Source organism: Parasteatoda tepidariorum, chromosome 9 (assembly GCF_043381705.1).
Source record: "Parasteatoda tepidariorum isolate YZ-2023 chromosome 9, CAS_Ptep_4.0, whole genome shotgun sequence".
NCBI classification, from domain to species: Eukaryota; Metazoa; Arthropoda; class Arachnida; order Araneae; family Theridiidae; genus Parasteatoda; species Parasteatoda tepidariorum.
The window spans coordinates 22599013-22623135 of record NC_092212.1 but is presented as its reverse complement, the minus strand read 5'-3'; the positions used below and the strand labels follow the sequence as shown (position 1 = coordinate 22623135).

Genomic DNA, 24123 nt, shown 5'->3' with positions numbered 1-24123 from the left:
GTTAAAATCAATTAGTAAATTATCTACGTTATTTAATTTACTGCGTTAAAAAAAGTAAAATAAAAGTCTATTCGCTTGGTATTGCGATATTTAGTTAAAAACTAATCGAGAGTTACTAATGGTTTTATTAATTCTGTTAATTAATATTCTGTTTTAAATATTTCAATATTTAGAAACTGTTTTTAACTCAATGCAAAAAAATTAAAGTTTTAAAAAAATTTCTAGCTATAAAGCTTGTTTTTAGTTAAAAGCTTATTTTTTTTAGTTAAAAGCTTATTTTTTTAGTAAAAAGCTTATTTTATGGTAAAAGCTTCTTTAATAGAATGTAGCAATATATTTTAGAAATTTTAAAACCATATATTTTATAAATCATCTGTGCATATGATAGTTATAAAAAAAAGTTCGCAATACGGAACTTTTCATTGTTGTAAACTGTTGTAAAAAAAGCTAAGTAGATTATATAGGTTTTATTAAATCTTTTCGTACGTTTAATATTACATTAATTATCAAATTTCAACATTTTAACATCACTTTTATTAAAACCTTTATGTATTGAAATAGTTTGCTACAGTTGTTAGTCAATAGCATAGCAAATAAAAACATTTGTAACTAAATGCGCATCACAAATATTTATTTCAAATACTTTATAGGGGAATTCAATTTTGTACTTTTACTCTTTTAGATATTTGACTTCGAATTCTCTAACGTATTTGAGAAAAAATCATTTTGGAAATTTCACATCTTTATTGACGTTGTAAGCTGCTTTTTTTTTACTTTTACAAAGAAAAATGTGTTTTTTTTTAATAAAAACTAAATACTGAATATCCTGTTTTTTCCCCTTTTTTAACAGGGATTTACAAGATAACGATATCTATACCATAGAAATTCAAGCTTTTGAGTTGTTGAAAAATTTAAATTCACTGTAAGTATTACAAATTAAATGTTTCCATATCAAATAACTTTTAATAGCATTTAATAAAGAATTTTTAAACCTTATAAATGCCTTATAACCATTGTTAAGCATTTTAATTTTTTTATATTTGTAGAACAATTTGTAACGCTTATGTGGGATTAAACAAGAATCCTGTGTCTAAGTTGCCATAGTAGTTAAAAAAAACTCTAAGTTCATTTTTATTTGTATTGTATTCGTTCTGTATTGAATTCATTTGTCTATTTTATAGAGACGGAGCAGTATCTCCTAGAACTCCTTAGCTTCAGCACGAGTTACCATAAATAAGAAATTTGCTCTTTTAGTAATCCAAACGCAATGACATCCTTCGTGTTTTCCTCTACTGCGCAGCTTTTGTACTCCGAATGTGGTGATATTTTCTTATTTTTCCTCCACTGCGCAGTTTATATTCGTTACGTTGGAGCTCTAAATTGATCCGTGCTGAGGCCTTCTTTCTTCTAAGATGTGTTGGGTGCAGGCGGTTTCATTTTAGACATCGATGTTATATAAGAATTTTTAAAAAACCTCAATGGTCAGACTGATGGGACCATCGGACATCCGATAACCACCAGTCCTAAAGCCAAGAAGTTCAAAGTTCCAGTGAATGCATAGTTACTAACGGACACTTAGGAGCATTGGAAGATATCTAAAATTTGGCTAGTTATCGACAGTTAATATAGTCAACTCCACGTTATTAATATTAAATTTTAAATAATCTGGCTACGATTTAATCTCCAAAAAGACCGTTAAAATTTAATATAATCCTGTAACCGTAATATTTTGTAGTTAGAAAAATAAAGTATCTTAAGTAAAAATAAATTCAAAAAAAGATTCTGATATCCGATAAGTCGCGACGCAATGAATCAATGAGTTATATACTTGTATTGAATTACGAGTAAAAAGTTAACTGTAACGCTGATTGTCAAGAAAAAGAATATATGACATAGATCCAAATAATTCGTTAATTTGGATCTATGTCGTATACTAAATTGATACACCGATTAATACTTTTAGTACATCGATTATTAAATTCTAAATAACTATTTTAGGAACGTGAAAGGAAATCCTCTACGGCATATTCAGTCTGATTGCTTCAAACCTTTGGTGTCACTTCAGTACATGTAAGTATTGCCTTCCTGTATAAACCACCGCAGTACTGGCTTTCAACTCGACGTTTTAGCGTGTAAACACTATCATACTTAGAAACTTAATATTATGAATGTATGCAGAAAATGTTCGGGAAATACCATGGAATAAAAAAATACAACATACGATGTTTAGTTCGATAACTATTAACTGTTAAACTTGTAAGAAATAACTGTTGTGTACTCTGCAGAAATGCAACTACAGAGTTGAAATTTGACGAGTTGAAAGAGCCATATTTAATAATGAGTTCAACACTAGTTTTTCACTAAATTTCGATTTGTACAAAAGTTATTGGAATTTTAATTGCCTTTTTTTCGAATTGTTTCTTATTTTTTCCTTTAACTTTATGAATAAAAAAATATAACATACGATGTTCTGTTCGATAATTATAACAGTTAAACCAGTAGGAAATACCTGTTCTGTATTCTGCAGAAATGCGAATATGGAGTTGCAATTTGACAGGTTGAAAGGGCTGTATTTATTAATAAATTGAACCCGAGTTTTCACAGAATTTCAATTTGTTCAAAATTTATTGAATTTTAATTGCTTTTTTCGAATTTTTCCTTACGTTTTTCCTTTGAATTTGTGACTAATTATTCATTGTTCTAGTGAATTTTATTATCTTGTTCGAGGTATTTATTTTATAAATGCGTGCTTGAACTGATGTGAAAAATAGCAAATATATACCTTATACAAATCTTAACATTTATATTGAAATTTATAAAAATATAAAATTCCAGAGATGTAAGAATCGTTTCCAATTTGAACTGTTACAATTATAATATATTGTTAACAAATAAAATTACTTCTAACTTAATTCTTCTTATTTTATCAGATTTTATCAAGTTTTTTTTCTCGAGTTCAGTTGAATAAGTTTCTAACCAGGTAATTGCTCATTTCATTGCAAAATAGACAATTACCTGGTATGAATTGTTCATTTATTTTCTGGCATAAAGTAAAACGTAGTTGTATAATAAAATTATCATTTTTTTTTTAGAAAAATCACTTAAAACAATGACGATTGAGAACTAATCAAGTTGCTTAGTGCTCAGAATGACCTGTAGGTGGAGCTTCATAGCTATCAAAATTAATTTTAATACGTGACCTATAAGTTGATAATGTTAAAAATGATGAGTATGCATAATAGATAAACAGAAGGAAAGTAAACAAAACTGATAACGATATTTAACGACTTATACCGCTAATTGCCGTTCAATTGTCGTTTCAACCGGGAATTAAATTGTAATGTCTTTCTTGTCCATTTCTACAGTAGTGATATGTTAGATTTTGATGACATTTTTCTTTTTTCCTTACTTGAATATTAATTTACAATCCTTAATAAGTATTTTTTGGCTGCATTTTTCAAAGGACTCTAAAAATATATATTAAGGGTGATCGTTGTGTAGCATATTGTATATTATGTCTCATTTAATGGCTCGCCATTTTTGAATATCTGTTAGAAATATTGTGTTTTAATTTTAATTAAATTTTAATTTAATTATTAATGAAATTTTAATTAAATTTAAATTTTAATTTAACTTTAATTGACAGTTCATTGCATTTGAAGGGTGAACCGGTAATTTTTTAACATTTTCCTTGAGAAGTACAGCAATAAACGGAAGGTCACGGACTTTTTAAATTTCGTTATTAACATTCTTAACATTCCAGAAGTGCTTTTTTCTTCAAAATGGCAGACATTTTAATAAAATTGTAAAATTTTATTTATTGCTTCGAAAAGGCAGACAAATTTAAAAAGCTGAAACCATCTTCATTTGAAGCAGCAGACTGAAAAAAAAATTTCCAATTTAAACTGGTTAGAGAAGCAGTAGAAGATCGAATTCAATAGCTTTCATGATAAAAATATTTTATTTAAGAAACATGATTATCTGCTGCTTTGTCAACATGCTTTTATTAAAATGTATTTCATATATTTTAATAAATACATTTTCAAAATACGTGAATTAGACTTAGGTGATGAAAATAAAATAAGGCTTTAAGCTTCTTATTATGTTGATACTAGGTTCCAACCGGTTTATACCGGTAGGAGCCTAGAAGACAGTTACCTTTATTGAAAACATAGTTATTGTGGTAGGACTATAGTTTCAAAATTATTATTTCTCCATTAGAATTAAAAGATATATAGATCTGAAACATGGTACAACAATTAAAATAACACGAAAAATCTTCAAGTGTTTATTAACAACAGTATTAGAACAGTTTACAAAATCAGAAAAAAAAACGTATTTTCTCTAAATAAACATATCTTTTTTTCAAAGAATTTGGATTTCTGACCCCCAACATAAAACAGTAGCCGCAATCTGGGAAATATGGCCCCTATAGTTTGGTCAAAAGAGAGACCTTAAATTTCAACCTCATAATGTTACTTTTAATTTATTTGCGTTTTTCTCCATATCTTGAGAACTTTTTAAGGGAATTAAAAAAAAAAATTGCAAGCAATTGTGAAATTCGGTTGTTCAAAAATAAAAGATCAAAAAAATTTTTAGTTCATATATATTATTTTTTTATTATTTTATTTAATAATAGTCGAAAAAATTGAAACGTAAGGTATGCAATTTTTTACATAATTTTAGAGTATGTAATTTTACATGGCAAGATACAAAATTTGAGTGAAATCGGTTGATTAGTCCCTGAGAAATTGAATTTAAAATGTACGTTTTCTCTAAAATTCGATTTCTTAGGAACTATATTTTAAAATTACATACTTAAAAATTATGTAAAGAAATTGTATACCTTGTAATAAATTTTTTTGTGGCTATTATTAAATAAAATGATAAAAAATGATAAATGTTTAGTAAAATTTATTTTTTGCATGAATGGATAAATGAATTTTATAATTGTGTGTAAAATTTTTTAAATTCGCTTAATAAGTTCCCAAGATATAGTGAAATACGCAAAAATTACAATTAGCACTATGAGGCCCAAATTTTGGATTGCTCTCTTGACCAAACTATAGGGGCCATATTTCCCTGATTGCGGCTGCCCCTTATATTTTTGGGGTCAGAAATCCGAATTTAATGAAAAAAGATATTAAGAGAAAGTAAGTTTATGATTTCGTAACTTGAAATATCGTCTGCCCTAATTAATTAGCATATTTGAGGCCATCCTCTCGAAAAATTAAGATTGAGTCCTTGTGCGTGCATATACGATCATTAAAATCAAAAGTCATTCAGGGTGATCCATTTTATTATTATATTTTTTATGCATTATACATGTAGTTTCTTTTCCTTTTTTTCAGATATTTTTCCAATTTTTATTTTTGCTCCTACGCGCAGCATGTTAGAGTCTGCGAGCCAAACAGTGATGGAATCAGTTCGTTTAGCCACCTTTTGGATAATGTTTTACTGCGAATTTTTGTCTGGCTTGTTGCAGGGCTGGCTTGTGTTGGAAATGCCTGCGTCATGATTGGTCGGGCATTAGTAAAAGAAACAAACAGCGTACATTCCTTTTACATCAAGGTTAGTATATTCAATTTCCCAACCAGATTTGAAATTAATTGTTTGTGGTCTAGGAATAAAGGATGATTTCCTAATTAATTTACTGATATAGTGACAACACTACTACTCTTAATGTACTAAATATTGAGAACACAGAAACACCATTTAGAATACACTATTTGACCACCTGAAACATTACGGTAATGAAATTTTTTCATGGCCTGGGTTCCTTAGTTCATGTGGTTGCTAACTCTAAGATGTATACCGGCAATGCTGCTTTCCCAACTTTTACAGCAATATTTTAAAAAAGGTTCATCATTTCTTCTCCAGCAGGAGTATTATTTGATGGAACTAATCCGCATTTGTGTTGCATGGTGAAGAAAAACACGAAAACCTCCNGCCGGGAGCCGAATTCAAATCAACCAACTGAGTCATCTCGGTACCATAGAACACCACTCTTTGTCTTATATTTTATAACCGTCGTTGAAAATCCACCCCATTATTCAGTTTTCGACTACAAATGTTAAACTCTGTAGCCGTGAAATTTTGAGCCCTATACAATAGAGAAGGAAACTCCTGGATCATCTATTAGAAGTTAGCCCTCCCACAGTTAGCCTGACGGTAAGGGAACTCTAACCCATGATCCATCTAACACTGAGGATATTTTGCGTCAGCACTAAGGTCGGGGCGAGCCGGATGAGGATTTCGAGTCCACCAGGCATCGCTTGAATTTGAACTCGGGTCATCTTATTGGCAGGCGAGTGCTCTATCCCCTGAGCCACCACGGCTCCATAGAACGCCTTTGGGACGAATCTGAATACAGATTATTTAGCCAAATCTACTATCCTCACATCTAGCACCCACTTTAAGTGTAATCAATAAGACGCATCTTGTATTCTATCAAAACTGGTGGAAAATCTCCCCAGGCGAGTGCAGATAGTGTATAATGTTTCTAACTTACATCTTGAAAAATAATGTGTTAAGTTTAGAGTAAACTAGTTTTAACTTAGATATGTTAAGAATAAGATTTTAACTTTATTATGGATTATTTATGTCCACATAATGTTTTGTTTCAAGGAGACACAATATTTTTTTCCTTGCATAATACCCAGCATCAGATTTTATCTTGATTTATTTATTTTTAAAATTTTGTCCTCGTGAGAATTCTTCTTATGTAGACAATTTCCAACGCAAAATTTGTAAAATTTTGACCTTATTGGTTTAATGACCATTTTAGATTTTGCATCCGTCGGATTATGTACTGCTTACTGATTTTTTTCAAATCTTTATTTTGACCTTTAAAGTTTCATGTCCATTTGAAATTTAATTCTTTTGGAGGTGAACTCAAGCGCCACAATATTTTGATCCTTCATCATTTTTTATCTATTTGAGATTTTGTCTCCGTGAGATTGGAGGTACGTTAGATTGTGTAACTCGTTATGTCAACAATGAGATTTTGTCCGAATGAGTTTATAATTTTTATTAGGGACTTTGTTCCAGCAAAATTATGTCAGTGTGAGAGAGTTGGCTCTTTCGAAGTAAAAAGTTCATTTTTGAGAATTAAAACAATTTCACATTAAAACGATTTATAAATTTTTTTTTTCTAGAACTTATCCGTGGCTGATTTCATGATGTGCTTATATTTGTTCATAATTGCCGGCCATGATGTAGCTTTCAGAGGGCAATACATTCATCATGATGTTCAGTGGCGACATAGTTGGCAATGTACTTTGGCGGGAATGTTAAGTACTATAAGCAGCGAAGCATCTATATTTATCATGACTTTAATTACTGCTGACAGGTAAGTTCTCAGGTCTCATAATTTAAATATAATATTTATCATTTCTTCCGTTTTTTTTATATAAACGAATATTTTAAATTTAATAAATTGTAAGAATAGCAGAGCACTAAGCAATTTTTCTACATAAGTTTATGATGTATGACTGGAAGAAAGAAATAATAAATTTAAGACAATTTTATATTCTAGAAAGGATTAATAAAAACTGATAATATCTGACTTTTCTAGGAGTATATTTTGAGTTACACGTAGACATATCGCTCACTATTTCATTTAATCGAGTTTTCAGAGCAACAGGTTCTTAATAGGAACTTTTGCTTACCAAACAACAGTGTTCTTTACTTTCTTGTATTTGTGTTTTATGTTAGCCGGTAGCATATGAAAGACGTCAATGTTGAAAAACTACCGATTTACGATGCTTTTGAAAATAGATATCCTGCAAGTCATTGACTTTCGTCTACACAGACGGTTCAATGTTTCAAAGATGTATTAGACCTGTACTGGAGTTTATTATGAATACTTTGATTTCTTTAAGGACATTAGCAGAAACACTAAAAATTTAAATTCTATTTTAAATGTTTTGAAACAAATTATGGTGTTGATACGAAAATTTATTAACGTAGTTATAATGTCTGATTCCAAACCTACTTTCAGGCCATCTCCAATAATAAAGTTTGCAATTCTAAACACCTTTTTGATGTGTTTTGAAATCATTTACTGATTCTGCCGTGTTGCAGAAGGCTCACTCCCACTTTGGAAAGGAAAGTAATGCAAGAGTTTATTACCTTGCCAAGAAAGGTATCACTGTTTTGCGCAGAGACCTAATCAACCTTTGACTTTTCATTCTGCTAAACGTCTCACCAAAATAGAATTTGGGAAAAGATTTAAATTGGAATTGAATACACGAGCTAGGGGAACAACTCTATGGTACTGGATCGTCTTTCCCGGTCTAAAATTCTACTGTTTCTACTCTCCGTCTTATAATAGGACGCGATTGTCTTAATGCCAAGTCTCTTTAAAATTGGACTTAAGAATTCCCTGACTTGCTGTCTTTGTGGTATTGGGCTGTCAATGGACAGTTGCCATATCGACACGTGCACTGCATTTAATTGTAATTGCATTTTTCAGAAATATTGGGAAGCCGAAAGACTAATGACTGGATTGCCATTTGCTATAACTAAATAAATGATGTTATTGGGGTTATAGGCAGGCACCAAAACTTTGAAATAAGTGGGGTGTTGCACGAGCAAGTGGATTAGGCTATTGAAAATGCAAAGGATACGCTTACTTTTGGTGTCGAATGCGTGACCCATACAAATACGTGAATGCATGTGTGCTCCATTTACTCTTGAGAAACATAAGACTTCTTCTGTTTTCTATGAAACAATGTTTTATCTATGTGCAAATGAGTTGTAGTGGCTTGCTTTACACTCGAAGTTCACAACTTAGTGAGAAACTTCATCTTTGTATATTACAAGGGTAATTTGGAATTCCAATTTCCCCCAGCACTTAAAAAAAGCGAAATATAATTACCTGAATTGTTTTATTGCAAAAGTACTTACAAATTTTCAATTCTGAATCATTAAAATATCTTGATTTTTAATTAAAAAAAAGTTTTCTGTCAAAATTACTTTGTGCCTCATATAATTGTACATTTTTATTGTAACATAAATAAGGTATTTTTCAATCTCATTGTCTCGCATGAAATGAACCGAAGTTTGAAATTATATGTCATCAATTTTTATTAAATTTATTAAAGTAATTGAAAAACTATTCTGCTGGTTTTTATTAATCGTGTTTTACACAGGTATGTTTCGATCGTCTACCCTTTAATGCACCGTAGGAGGAACATGCTTTTTGCTGGATCCTGGATAACGGCTAGCTGGTCAGCTGCAACAACCATTGCCATCTTACCATTTCTGAATCTCGGTTACTTTGGAGATGAATTTTATGGAAACAATGGAGTTTGTTTACCACTCCAAATACATGATCCATTTTCAAGAGGCTGGGAGTATTCCATGGTAGTATTTTGTGGCTTGAATTCCATAGCTTTTCTCTTCATCACCTACGCATATATAACCATGTTCATCACGATCAGCCGATCGAAACTGGGATTGAGATCGTCACAACAGCAACAAGATCGAATTATTGCTAAAAGATTCGCTTTCATTGTTGGTACGGACATGTTATGCTGGGTGCCTATCATAGTCATCAAAATCTTGGCTGTATCAGGTAATAATAATCAGGTATTTCATAATGTTAGATCAACATAAAACAAGTAGCACATGTTTTAATGCTTTATAGATAAACTCAAATAATAGGGTAAACTAACCAGTGAAGGAACACTTAAGCTTCGCTTGCCTTTTAAAAAATTATATTAATTTCAAAATTCGTAATTTTAGTTAAATAACAGTGTCAACATAATTGTTACTAATTGCAAATTATGTAAAAAATTGTAGAGAACTTACATAGTATTGTTTTAAAGTTTTAGAGGTTCAAATAACAAGTAGTAAGAAGACCAAGTGAAGGAACAGCTCTTACCAGTGAATGAACACCCAGTAAAGGAACACTTAATTTTGGTTATTTTTCAATGCTATTTATGAATTTATAAGCCATACAAATATTTAAAAGCCTATTCTTGAAATTATAGCATATAAATACTTGGAAAATGTTAACTATTTTTTGTAATCATGAATTGAAAATTAAAGTGTCAATATATTAACACATATTGTTCATTCACTGGGAAATCTATGCCCAGTAAAGGAACATGCCTGTTCCCTCACTGGTTCGAAGCTGTTTTCGCATTAACATACTTTTGATGCGGAACATCACTAAAGGTACAAGAAAATTAAAGTTTATCTTTTATTTTCATTAACTTAGAAAAAAAACCCAGTAAAGGAACACTTGTTCTTTCACTGGTTTTTTATCGTTTGGTGACCCCAGTGAATAAACACCTACTTATCTCAGTACTTTAATATGCTATGATGCTTAGAAAAAATAAAACGTAACTTCAATGACTATATTCTGAATTCTCTTTTTCACAGTGAGAAAAATAAAACCATTACATTGCAATTAATTCCACTTCAAACGTATAAATACAAACACTCACTTTATAATTTTTTCAAAGAAACAAAGTGTTGTAGAGATAATAACAAATTCAAAATTTTTTCCAGAGAAGTCTATTTGACCAAGTAAACCAAAACATTGCTAGATGACTTCCTATTGTTTGGCAGTAAGCTATTGTTACCAATCAATCCAAAGAAAAACTTTCAAATTCTTATTTTTAACCAATATATATGAAATGTTCCTTCACTGGGTAGTGTCCCTTCACTGGTTGGTTTAACCTAGCTTTAAACAACTTAAAATACTAAGTAAAAAAGATATTGCGAAAATTCTTTGCTCTTCTGTATTGCTTTTTACTATTTTTTGTTGTTGATAAGATCAAATTGCTATGCAACTTTAATTTTCTTTTCAAAGAGACGTAATAAATTCGTAGGACAACACAAATTTAACAAAATTATAAAAGAGACATTTAATCTGACAATGAGTTTTTGAGAGATAAGAACATTAATCTTTCAGTAAATTTCTTCTTTTAGGTGTTAGAATATATTCTGAGTTATATGCATGGGTCGCTGTGTTTTTACTACCTATCAACTCTGCTCTAAATCCAGTACTTTATACGTTAACCACGAAATTGTTCACGCAGCAATTAGCGAGAATAGTTTACACTTGGCGAGCAAACGGTGTACAAGCTGCCAGTCCAATCGAATCATCTGGGATATCAATGACCTCAGCTCATTTTAATGGAAGGTTTTCAAAGAACAACAGTGCTTCATTAACTACATCTGATGTAAGTATTTGTTTCAATTGCATTGAATTAATTCCCATTGTTAAAACGCAGAATGGAATAGATTATTGTTAAAAGAGGTAATCAAAACTTACGTTACAGCTCAAGTTCCTTTGTAAAAACGAAATACAGGACGGAATAGATCATAACAATGGCGTTCTTAATAATAGTGCTAGTGCTAATTAATAATAGTACAATAAGGCAGAGAATAATAGGGAATAAATGCTTCAAAAAATGATAGTGCTACTACTATCATTTTAACTACACCTGATTTAAATATTTGTTTTTCAGTTGCCTAAAATTCAGCTCCATTGTTAAGTCGGCGGGTGAAATAGATTAAGCCCACTGAAAGCTTTAAAAATAAATATGTAAATACTAATAGAACTTAACTTAAAAGAGCAACTAAAAGACGCAAAATTTTCTTCTTGAACAGCGATGGTTCAGGGGACAGAGCGTTCGCCTTTGAATGAGGTGAACCGGGTTCGAATCCCGGCATTGGCTGCTCGATACGAATTCCGTATCTGGCTTGCACCGACCACAGTGCTGATGTGAAATATCCTGAGTGGTAGATAGATCATGGGTTAGAGTCTCCTTGCCATCAGGCTAATCGTGGGAGGTTCTCGTTGGCCTCCTCTCCATGTTACGCAAATGCGGGTTATTACCATCGATAAGTCCTCCACGAAGGATGATCGATAAGTCCTCCACGTTCAAAATTACAAGTTAAGGAGTTGAACATAAGTAGTTGTAAACCCTAAAATTGGGTCAGCTGTTCAACGACGGTTATAAACTTTTTTTTTCTTCTTCATTTTTGACGAAACCATTTCATGAAAAATACTCCCAGATAACATTTAATCAAATTAAGCAAATTTTTACATCCCCTACTTTTATCTTTAAAATTTTCCCAACAGCACTAGGTTTAATGTAACGTATCGATTGGAGCAATTGATCAATAAATTTGACATAAAATAAGAGTAGTTTGAGTGACCATGACGTTGCCAGAAATTAAACACTGATAATCTGCTTGATAAGCGAGCGCATTAACACTTTTACCATCCCATCATACAATGACAGTTTCAAAATTAAAAAATTTTTTTTTAAAAAAAGTTGTTGAAAAATTTCTAGAATTTACTGAGATGACGCACGAGTAAGGAAGCAGCTTCGTCAAATATTTGAGAGTTCACTTTTCGTTAAATATCAAGAGATTTCAGAACGAAATGACTGCCAAAAATTAAAACAAAAGAAATATAGTGAAAAGATTGCTGAATTGTCAAAAATGAGCTAGTTTTATTTCCGAGAGATCAAAGGGTAAAAAATAGCTTTGATAAATCCACGATGAATGTTTCAATATAACTACTTCTGTTATACAAGATGTGGCGTATTATTTATGTTTTAGGAATTATTGTTAATAATGAGTAAAAATATATAAACATATTAAGGATCATAAGTCAATTATTAAGCTTTTAATAAAATAAACGTTATCAAAATCATACGAAACAGACGCAAAAGTGAATTAAGAGCAAGGTTGAAGATCAAGGGGAAAGAACGGTTTAAGTCTATTTTTCAGAAAAATGGCAAATTTACTTTCGATTCGATGCTAAGTTTTGACAAATCAATCGGTGATCCTTGAGAGCTGTTACACAATGAAGATGGGTTGTGTTGGAGAAAAACTGCTTCAGTTTTCCTTGAAATTTTTTCTTCTTCTTAGAATCAGTTTTTATGGAGATTACTGTTTTACTTAATCTTCCATAATGTTTTATCCAGACTTATGTCTCATTTAGACTTTTTAAATCGCGGTTTCTTTAAATCGTCAGACATTAAAATCTTTTCCTAACAATTATTTACGATTCTAATATACTTACTATCTATAACAGACACATAATAGTAACGGACACATAATTAGATATAATCCTCTCTTTCAGAAGTGAGAAAAATAAACACGCTGTCCAAATCAGATGAATTATTATCTTGATCTATACGAACAGAGCAAAGATTAAAATTGACGAAACTTTAAAATTAACACAGTACTTTTCTTTATGTATGGCATTTAAAATAGAAGCATGGAAAAATTGTTGTTACATTTCCCCCTTGCCAATATTAGTAAGCCTGCTGACTGCTTGAAATCAAGCGCATTTTTATGTAAGCGAGAGAGTGTTCTTATTTTTCAGTGGCGCCATCTATGGACAAAAATACGATTTTTTCAAACACGTACATTACAACCCGTTTTGCAGGGAGCACTCATTCACACACCTTTCATTCATCCGCAAATCATAATTTGGACCTGAACAAGAGAATGATCAATCTCCGATTCAGTACTGCCCGAGGTATCTTGGATGGCTTTGTGACCCCAACAGATTCAGCATGCACCAGTCACCATTTAATACATAGGGTTTCCTCGATCGGCTGGATTTTAACTGCCGTTCGCACGAGCACGAGTTCAACGTCCTACCGATCATGCTATCTTGGCCTCTTATTTCCTGTTTTATTAATTTGTATTAACGCATTTACATACATTTTAATATATTTCTCTTCTTATTTTCACAGTTGGACCGAAGCGTTAGTCGATCATCACTTCTTTCTGCCAACAGTCGAACGTCTGGTCGATGCTCGTGGCCAGCACCTTTGGCTTACATTGTGTACCAAAACCATTGTTTTTAAGCTGTGGGACTTTATTTTTATTATGTTATTGAATTTCTTTTATAACCCTCTTTACCTTATGCACACTTCTGTTTGTTTCTTAAAAATTACGTATTGGTACGTAAAAACAATTTTGATAAATGATTCACGCTTAACGGGCATAGTAGGAAGGACAAGTTACGAGTAAACACATAACTATTCAGGCTTTTAAAATTATTCTTATTGTTGGATGCATATACAAAATAATAAATTTATTTTGCCAATAAGACTAGCATAAGATAAATATATTGAAAATGTGAATACTTTTGCTAAAATTCTTGATGTGTAAAGAAAATAAAAACAATTTTTTAATTACACATCAAAGAAATGAATTAATAAAAAATGATTTTTTATAATTATTTATTATTTTTTTTATTATTGATTTTAAAATTGGTAATATTTAAATTATGAGGTATAGAAGTTTTAACATCATTTAAATAATAACTGTGTAATTTTTTATTCCAAAAAGTAAAAATTCTTAAAAAATGAATAACACAATATTCTTGGTGTATCGAAAATGTTATGACAAACTTTTAAGTACAATTTATAAGGATTGAGAGTACCTTAAAACTAAACAAAATTGATTATAAAATTGGTGTGCTTCAACGATTTAAAAAAAATTTGTATTCATAAAAAAAAAAATTATTCAAGATGGCAAGTTTTCTAATGAACACGTTGACTTTATATTAACCTTTTGCTTAACATAACAGTAAAAGAGGAGATAGAGAAGTCAAATGATTCCAATGTATAATTGATGTTTTCTTAACAATGTCAATAAAAGAAATAATATAATATCAGTGCGAAACATGTCTGGAGAGAAACGTGCAAAGGATGAAGTTGCGTTTTAGATAAATCATTGAATCTTGAGCCCGATTGCATTAACAGCAACATGAAGGCTGGCTTGAAGTTCCAGTTAGCAACTGTACTTATTTTTTATCGCCCCAACTGCAGGAAATAGGAAGTATAGAGGACTTATTGTGAACTTATTTTTTCATATAAAATATTCTAAAGTGACCTCTAATGCTTCATAACAAATACTTCGTCATTTACAATAAATAAATTCGTTCCACGCTGTTTTCAAGTGAACAAAAATACATCACAAGATTTATCTTAAAAATAATTTTCGGAAATATATCGACCAGTTTCTAATAATCCGTGTGAATACGTAAAAACCATAAGGAGGCATTAGCACCAGTCGTACCACGTTCCGTATAAGTTCACTGGCGGCAGATGACTCCCTATCACAGGGAAGGTACCAAAGCAAAATCTTCGTTTGCTAACAACGATTTTGTGGACTACCATTTGGTGACCACAGTACTAAATAGATACAGTTTTTAACAATTCCAAACCCGGCTCGCACAGACCACAGTGCAAGCATCAGTGGTAGACGGATCATGGGTTAGAGTCCCCTTGCCGTTAGTCTAACAGTAAGAGGCTTAATGGTTTTCCTCTGCATATTACGTAAATGTGCATTAATTCCATCAAAAAGTGCTCCTCGAAGGCAATTTTCTCTCAATACCTGATCCAGAAGTTTCACTGTCTTCTGGATTGGGTTCAAAATTACAAAGCAAGTTGAACATAGTCGTAAACTCAAAATAGGCTTGACTGTTCAGTGATGGTCATGAAATAAAATTGAACATACATTTGAAGTTTGAACACCAAAATATGCATTCCAGGTCTGATAGCGATCAAGCATTCATTGTTGGACACAGTCACACACGAGGAGTTTCTTAAATTATAGATGCAGCGCAGACCTGTCTTACCATGAGATTCATTGTTGTACTCTCTACATCTTAAGTTCATAATACTTGATAGTTTCGTATCCTCATCAAATAAGAAATAAAGGCTAGGGGAAACTGTGCAATGAAGTAAAAAATATCATTACAGTATTAGAGTATAGAGCACCACCTAGTGGAGTACAATGACAACTCTCAACCTTAAATTACGTTTCATCTGCTCAAAAAGTTTGTCGCTGCATTTTTAAAGCACCTTGTCTATTGTAAAACTGAATTGATCAAAATTTAATTAAGTGTAACTCAACATGTTATTCTACTAAGCTCTCTTATTTTTATTTGGTATACCTCACAGTATTTCAATTTTACTGATTCGAACTTAACTTAAATGTACCTAGACCTTGAGTTTAACCTAGAAACGGGAACTTAAGGTGCAGACATAAGAGGTTTTTGAGGTAGAAACGAACACAAGTTGTATTTTCTTTTTTTAACAGCCAATTTCATTTAAAGTCAAACAATGTTATAACATATGTTAAACCAATCCTTCTGCAGTATTACAAGTTATGTTTTTCCTCGGATCGCATTATTGCTCAAATTTTCTGTGAATTGAAATAAATATAACTCTTAACTTAATAATTTACAATTTCCTATCCATTCTATAGATGGAAAAATAGCAAAAGAGTTTTTATAAAATGCTTAATTTTAATACATTTTTGTAATACTTGAAAGATTTTATGGCTAAACGTGCAGCATTTTGTTTCTTTAATCACTATTTTTGTATGGTAAATCTTGTTTTAATTTAGGCATTTTACGATTTTTAAAAGAAGTCTTAGAATCTCGAAACTGACATGATTTCAGTTTCCTTTTAGAAAAAAAATCTGCTAAGAGATTTTTTTCGAAAGATAAATTTGATTTAAAATATTTGACCCATCGATGATGGCGTTCAAAGAAAACGACAAAAACGATTTTAACTGACTCGCTGTTTTGGAATAATCGTTAGCCACGCGTTGAACAGATGAAAATTAATGAAACAAAATGCCATACGTGGACGGTGATCCATTCTGCAAATCATATTTCTTGAATAGAACAAAGGGGAAAAACTAATTTATAGAGCTTGCCATAACGTTACGTTGATAAAAGTTTTCCTTTTCTGAATAGAAGAAACAATGCTGATAAACAAATTTATCCAGCTTGCCATGGTGCTAAGCGAATAAAACTTTTCCCTTCCTGAATAGAACAATGGGAATAAACTGCTTTATCCTGCTTGCCATAGTGCTAAGCGAATAAAAGTTTCCCCCTCCTGAATGGAAAAAAGGGGGTAAACTGCTTTATCCTCCTTGCCATAGTGCTAAGCGAATAAAACTTTTTCCTTCCTGAATTGAAAAATGGGGATAAATTGCTTTATCCTGCTTGCCATAGTGCTAAGCGAATAAAAGTTTTCCCCTCCTGAATGGAAAAAAGGGGGTAAACTGCTTTATCCTCCTTGCCATAGTGCTAAGCGAATAAAAGTTTTCCCTTCCTGAATAGAAAAATGGATATAAACTGCTTTATCTTGCTTGCCATAGTGCTAAGCGAGTAAAGGTTTTCCTTTCCTGAATGGAAAATTGGGGATAAACTGCTTTATCCAGCTTGCCATAGTGCTAAGCGAATAAAAGTTTTCCCTTCCTGAATAGAAAAAAATGGGGATAAACTGCTTTATCCTACTTGCCATAGTACTAAGCGAATAAAAGTTTTCCCTTCCTGAATGGAACAAAGGGCCTAAGCTGATCTATCACATTTTCAACAGTGCTAAACGAGTTGAAAGCGCAAAGAAATTTAAAACAATTATGTCTTATAATGATGATAGATCAAATTCTGACATACCTTGTAATTGTAGGAGATATCTGAAATGTCAGTAAGATATACTGTTTTAATATTATCTAAGAAGTGTTGGCGATGCTCTATTCTGTAGATTGTTATCTGTTTTGTGTTTTGTATCTGTTTGAGTCTCAAACATAAAGCATCACTCTCTGATGTGAATTTCATTGCATTAAATGTTCATCAATATTTTGGTGTACTGTGTGCCCCACCCCCCCATAAAACAACTTGAATAACTTTTGATCTAAGGATCGAATCTTCACGTTCTCGGACTCAATCTTAATCGTTCGGTGGGGTGACATCAAATATATACTAACATATTAGTCCAGTCGATATTTTAAGTTACGAATACAGACACAAAAACGTACTTTCTCTGAATAAACATACTTTTTTAAAACAGATTTGGATTTTTCAATCCCAAATTATAGGGAGTAACCGCAATCTGAGAAATGTGGTCCCCGTAGTTAGGTCAGGAGAGCGATCCAAAGTTTGGACCCCTTAATGCTAATTTAAATTTTTTGCATATTTCGCCATACCATTTCTTAAGTGAATTTAAAAAACTTGCACACAACTATAAAATTCGTTTGGACTAAGACAATTCCGATTAAAAATTTTTTTTTAATAGATATGTATTATTTTTTATTATTTTATAAAATAACAGCTGAGGTATGTAATTTTTTACGTAATTCTTAAAGAATTTAATTTTACATTCCAAAATACAGAACTTGAGCGAAATCAGTCGAATCGTTCCTGAGAAATCGAATTTTAAATATACGATATTTTTAAAATTCGATTTTTCTAGAACTATTCAACCGGTTTTGCTTAAATTTTGTATTTTCCCATGTGAAATTTGATACTTTAAAGCAAAGTAAGATATTGTATACCTTACAATTCAAAATTCCTTCGAAAATTATTTTATAAGATAATAAGAAATATTAAATATTTTCTAAATTTTTTTTCTGTCTGGAATTATCTTTGGAAAAACAAATTTTATAATTGTGTGCAAACAATTTTCAATTCGCTTTAAAATTCCTCGAGCTATGTAAAAATGTGCAAAAAGTAAAATTAACATAACGGGTCTAAGCTTTGGATCACTCTTCTGACCATACTATGGTGACTATATTTTCCACATTGCGGCTACCCCCTATATTTTGGGGGTCACATATCGGAATCCGCTGAATAAAAGGTATGGTCATTTCGGAGAAAGTACGTTTTTGTGTTCGTTTCTGATTTCGGAACTTAAAATATCGTCTGTGTTAATTAATTAGAATATTTGAGGTAACCCCCTGAACTATTAAGTCCTAGAATGAACTAAGTCCCAGAATGTGCTATTCAGAGTGGTCTGTTTTTTTTTCGGTGCACTGTACATTATTTAAATATTTATCCAAGTTTTTCACAGCTTTATTGTAATACTTTCTATATTTAGAAAATTTGATTTCAACAGAGGCAAGCATTCGTTTTATAGACACAGGTAATGAATCAATCCTGATTCTAATAGATCGTGATTAATCATGCGTAAAAATTTCTTCGTTTGTAGTCAATCTTATCTAGGAGTCTCAGTAGGATTTTTTGTTTTTTAAGATTTTTGTTTGGATTAAACACATTCAATATCTTTCTGAGCTATCGATTCAAATGCCGTCCTGGTTGTGCTAAAAAAAATTCTTTCTAAATCTAAAACACGAAATTATTTTTTGTAAGGAGTTTATTGTATGTACTTAGATGATGATAGAAAACCAAATATTCTATACAAATGAACAAATACCGAGCTTAATTCAATTATTGTTGCAAGTAGTTTGCCATTATACTTTATTAATTCCTTTAAAATTTTTAAAAATACTTTGAGATTTAAAAGAAGGAAAAATCAACACTTTGCTGAACTATAATGGTTTTTTTAACATACATAATTATACATCTACTGGGCATAACGAAATTAATGACACATATGTAAGGGAAGATTAAAATTAGCAGATTTTACTATGCAATGTGGTGAAAATAGTGAGAACGAGGGAAATCAGTGAGAGGGTGCCTATTTATTGATAACTGAGGATTGCTTGAGGGTGAAAAATGAATGATAAATGATCAAAGATTCACTAGTGAAAGACCAAACTACAATATAAACGAAAATTGTCGTCTTGGAGAAAGACGAGAAAGCAATAATGACGAATGATAAGGAAATCCCTGCTTGGTGAAAGATGAGAATACAATAAAGACGTATGATAACGGATTACCTGCTGGATGAAAGACAAATGATAAAGGATTGACTGTTCAGTGAAAATCGAGAATACAGGTAAGACGAAGGATAAATGATAAAGGATTGCCTGCTTAGTTGAAATTAAGAATACAAATAAGACGAATGATAAAGGATTGACTGTTCAGTGAAAATCGAGAATTTGGTAAGACGAAGGATAAATGTTAAAGGATTGTCTGCTTAGTGGGAATTAAGAATATAAATAAGACGAATGATAAAGGATTGAATGTTCAGTGAAAATCGAGAATACAGGTAAGACGAAGAATAAATGTTAAATGATTGCCTGCTTAGCGGAAATTAAGAATACAAATAAGACGTATGATAAAGGATTGAATGTTCAGTGAAAATCGAGAATACAGGTAAGACGAATGATAAATGTTAAAGGATTGCCTGCTTAGTGGAAATTGAGAATACAAATGAGACGAATGATAAAGGATTGAATGTTCAGTGAAAATCGAGAATGCAGGTAAGACGAAGGATAAATGATAAAAAATTGTCTGCTTAGTGGAAATCGAGAATGCAAGTAAGATGAAAGTAGAATTATAACTAAAGGCACCTATCTGGTAAAAACTAATGAGTGAATATGAGGTGAAATACATGCTTCATTTTGATGACAGAGAGAATCAAGTGAAAGTGAGAAGATTAATGATATTACTCTAACGCCTGACGCTGCTGCGTAAATTCAGTTGATAATATTCTTTTGAGATTCGATGGGCTTCTATACACCAAAGAAAGTTCTAGGCCACCAATACAAAATCTTAAACTATGCTTTTTTTGATGTCCTAGAGAAAAAGTCTCAGTAGTTTTGATGTCCTAGAGTAGTCTCAGTAATCTAACTAAGTCTAAGTCCAGGTATATCTAAGTAATTAAGAGACGAACCCATTGCGTCAAATCTATCAGTTCGAAAAGGCAATCGATCGCTTTGTATAATCCTGGATAAACATCACTTCAGAGAACGCGCCATTTTTTTCCATTCTCACATAGTATGGTTAATTTTTGTTTTTGCAAAACCTGTCTCCCTTCATAGTTGTAACTATTATTTTTCACACCCTGCATAGTTAGCAAATAAGTGATTCAGATTTTTTTCACTGCTTTTAAGATCTCTCTGTATTTACTGATTTCTAACCTTGAATCCCCTCTGTCACGATGTTCGAGTAAAAATGGGAATTTGTGCTCCGTAAATAAAATCACCAAACTTGATTTTCCAATAAATAAGGACACAGATTAAAAGGCACATGTTACCAAAGCACAGTCGTTGATTAGAATACTCAGTGAGGTTACTTGGAAAAATAACCGTGACATGGCGAGTGAAAAAAAATCAATTTTGACATGAAAGTACCTTTTACAAGTAGTAATAGTCTGGAAGCTCTTTCTACATCTGGTGAGAACCTAATAGGAAGAAGAAACTAAAAAACTGCACAATTGAGGTACTGTCGAACCCCGCTATTGTTAACACGGCTTATAGTGAACTCCCGGATATAGTGATCGAAATGTTAGGTCCCGTGCCTTGCTATGCACGTATAATGTTAATTTTTGTGGATATAGTGAACCAAAAAAGTGAGGAAGTTGGATATAATGAACTTTTTTCTGTCTTCAACTGATTTTTTTATACATATATACAGATTTTCAAACCCATCTATAGAGGAGAATTTAGCGATAAGCTTCTTTTATCTCACTTTCCCATCCCTAAACAAACCAAGCAGATATTTCCAACCCTGGCAGATAATGCACCTGTAAGGTGTCAGTGGGATCAATATGCATTTTCTGTCAGGATTGCTCATCAGCTAAAGATTAAAATTTTTTTTATTAAATTTTTTTTTTTTTTTTTTTTTTTTAAAAAAAAGCAAGACGAAGAGTAATAAAAAATAATAAATTTTTCGCTACTAAATAATATTTTACAGTCATTTATTTAAATAATGTGTAATAAAAGGGAGGAGTTTGGGAACCATTAGTTAAATTGCCTGCGTAACGGATATAGTGAACTCCTGGTTATAGTGAACCAAAATTTCGGTCCCTTGAAGGTTCACTATAGCGGGGTTTGACTGTATTACTATTTCCAATTCATTCTTTTTTACCCAGATTTCATAATTATTTCCAATTCATCATTTAAGCTCAAGTTGGTTGGGCTATGCAGTTATAAGAAGTTTACTTACAAATTTTTTTCATTTTATTTCTAATGCCACATTAGAACTGAATGTTAAAAAAGATAACAATGCATTTAATAATGAAAGTCCAGTAACTTTCTCAGCTTGATGTCGGAGAAAGAGCAGGGTATCTAAACCGATGAGACAAGTCCATCTCTTCATAGAGATCACACAAGATATAGAAAGGATCAGGAACCACTTTGATGCGAACCAGATGTTTGTGCATACGAAAAGTACAAAACTGAATTTATTAAATTTAATTAATCAAATTTGGCGGCTGGTGAGGAATCTCGGAGGAAGAGTTCACTTTGTCTTATGATGGAACACTAGAATTGCGAAGCATATACGGTTTTCTGAAAATAAGGATAATTTAAAATAGTAATTTCTTAGCTGCGTATGCAGTGCAATCATATAGTGAAAATAAAGCTGTGAGAATAGGCCAAATATCCTGCTTCACATTTTGCTGACACTCCGTTTCTCATTTGTTTCAACCTTTGGAACCGCAGAAATAAACTTTACCGATACACACGTCATTCACGCAAAGTACCAAAAAATAAATAATACCAAATTTGATGTTTTTCATCCGTACATGTCACGGTTATTATTAATTACAAGTAACCTAGTTAATTCTTCGTAATCGTATTCTTCCCTTAATCATTACTACCTCGTTAATCCTGCAATTTGACTCTGATGAAATAAACAGAATGAATGAAAATTCATTTTTTTTCTAATTAAATAAGCCTCTGTTGATGTTTTTAAAAATTTGTATGATGTCCCAAAACTTGTGATTTTTGAAATATTTGTAAATATTTTCCTTTTGTTATAATGAAATCCAACAAAAAATCGTCATGCGAAAAACAAATTTTATTTTGTAACAATTTTGGCATTTTTGAAATAAGTATTATACATTGTGGTGTTCGTGCAGTGTTATAAAACATTTTATTTATAACATCTCTTATATCATATCACTTGTAAACAACTTAAATGCAAACATGAAATTTGTAACTATATGTATTAGTAGATTTCTTTTTTCTGTTTTCTTTTTTTTTTTTTTTTCAATTTTTATTGCGTATTTAACGCAATGACTAAACAAGAAATAATTATTTCCAACCGAAAATTTTACTGAATTTAACCGTTTTGAGAAAGAGTGTTCTTTTTCGGCAACCAAAGTAAATTATTGCTCCGATTTTTAAAACAATTTTTATATGAGGAGGACATATATTTAAATGTTTCTAACAAAGAAGTCTTATAAACTTTCTTATTTATAGTCTATGTACTTAATTTTGGTAATTAAATATATATTGTTAAATAGATGTCATATACATTTTATAAACGTATAAATATATATAAATTAAGTATACATTGGTATTGGTACACTTTAATATTCATCAAATATACATTGGCATTGATGCATATGTATATATATTTAATATACAGTGAACTTACTTATATTAGTTTCTGTAATTGTATCTTAAAAAACTCTATAAAGAAGAGTTTTTTTTATTCATCAGTGATGCATAAACAGGTTTGACCTGTTTTAAACATATAGACATTATACATAAACTATTATTTTAAGTGATTTTTTCAATGTCTACTACTAAACTTATTGAATAAATGTGTGTTGATTGTTCCAAAAGTATCAGGCGATTCAAAGTTTTCAAACATTGAAATATGGAAAGAAATACAAAGGTACAGTTTGATACTGTGTTCTGCTTAGGAATTCAGTGTTTTCCCCACCAAATTACAAAATTACTTACTAAGTTGATCAAGAGATCACGAGATGGTGCTGCCCACAAATATGTTGTTTTATTTTTGCTAATTGTCTTTAGTGACAATCTTTGATTTCTCGGCTATGATCCTAAGACAATACTGGCACATGAGTCTTCGTGGCTCAGAGGATTGAGCGCTCGCCTTCTAATGAGGTGAACCTGGTTCGAATTCCAGAAATGTCTGGTCAATACGCACCCACCTCGCACCGATCACAATGATTACGTAAAATATCCTCAGTGGTAGGCGGATCATGGGTTAGAGTCCCCTTGCCGCCTGACTGACCGTGGAAGGTTTTCGTGGTTTTCCTCTCGGTGTAACGCAAATACGGATAAGTTCCATAAAAAAAGGGCCGGGATAGCCTGGTCGGTAGAGCGCTGGGCCCATATCCAAGAGGTCGTGGGCTCGATCCTCGCCGGCCGAAGACTCCCCGTGTAGTAAATGGTGACTGATGCACGTTAAATCTGTCGAGTCTCAAAGTCCTCCATGTTCCCACAACAAATCAA

The 24123-nt window shown here is 31.6% G+C and overlaps 1 protein-coding gene across 1 annotated transcript; it reads left to right on the top strand.

Moving 5' to 3' along the window:
* The first annotated feature begins 688 nt into the window (after positions 1 to 688).
* LOC107440955 (relaxin receptor 2-like) lies at positions 689 to 14510 on the top strand. The gene is made up of 8 exons (XM_043048376.2): positions 689 to 754; positions 851 to 922; positions 1999 to 2070; positions 5352 to 5571; positions 7158 to 7351; positions 9156 to 9580; positions 10945 to 11198; positions 13737 to 14510. Exons 4-8 carry the CDS (start codon positions 5515 to 5517, stop codon positions 13848 to 13850), a joined length of 1044 nt encoding a protein of 347 aa, XP_042904310.2. The 5' UTR covers positions 689 to 754; positions 851 to 922; positions 1999 to 2070; positions 5352 to 5514; the 3' UTR covers positions 13851 to 14510.
* Positions 14511 to 24123: the final 9613 nt, after the last annotated feature.

What these genes read in the sequence shown, in the direction of transcription:
- LOC107440955 (XM_043048376.2), top strand. Translation starts at nt 5,515, where the DNA reads ATGATTGGTCGGGCATTAGTAAAAGAAACAAACAGCGTACATTCCTTT. An exon ending in TACATTCCTTTTACATCAAG is followed by an intron (nt 5,572 to 7,157) that starts GTTAGTATATTC and finishes TTTTTTTTCTAG; the next exon opens with AACTTATCCGTGGCTGATTT. An exon ending in CAAAATCTTGGCTGTATCAG is followed by an intron (nt 9,581 to 10,944) that starts GTAATAATAATC and finishes TTCTTCTTTTAG; the next exon opens with GTGTTAGAATATATTCTGAG.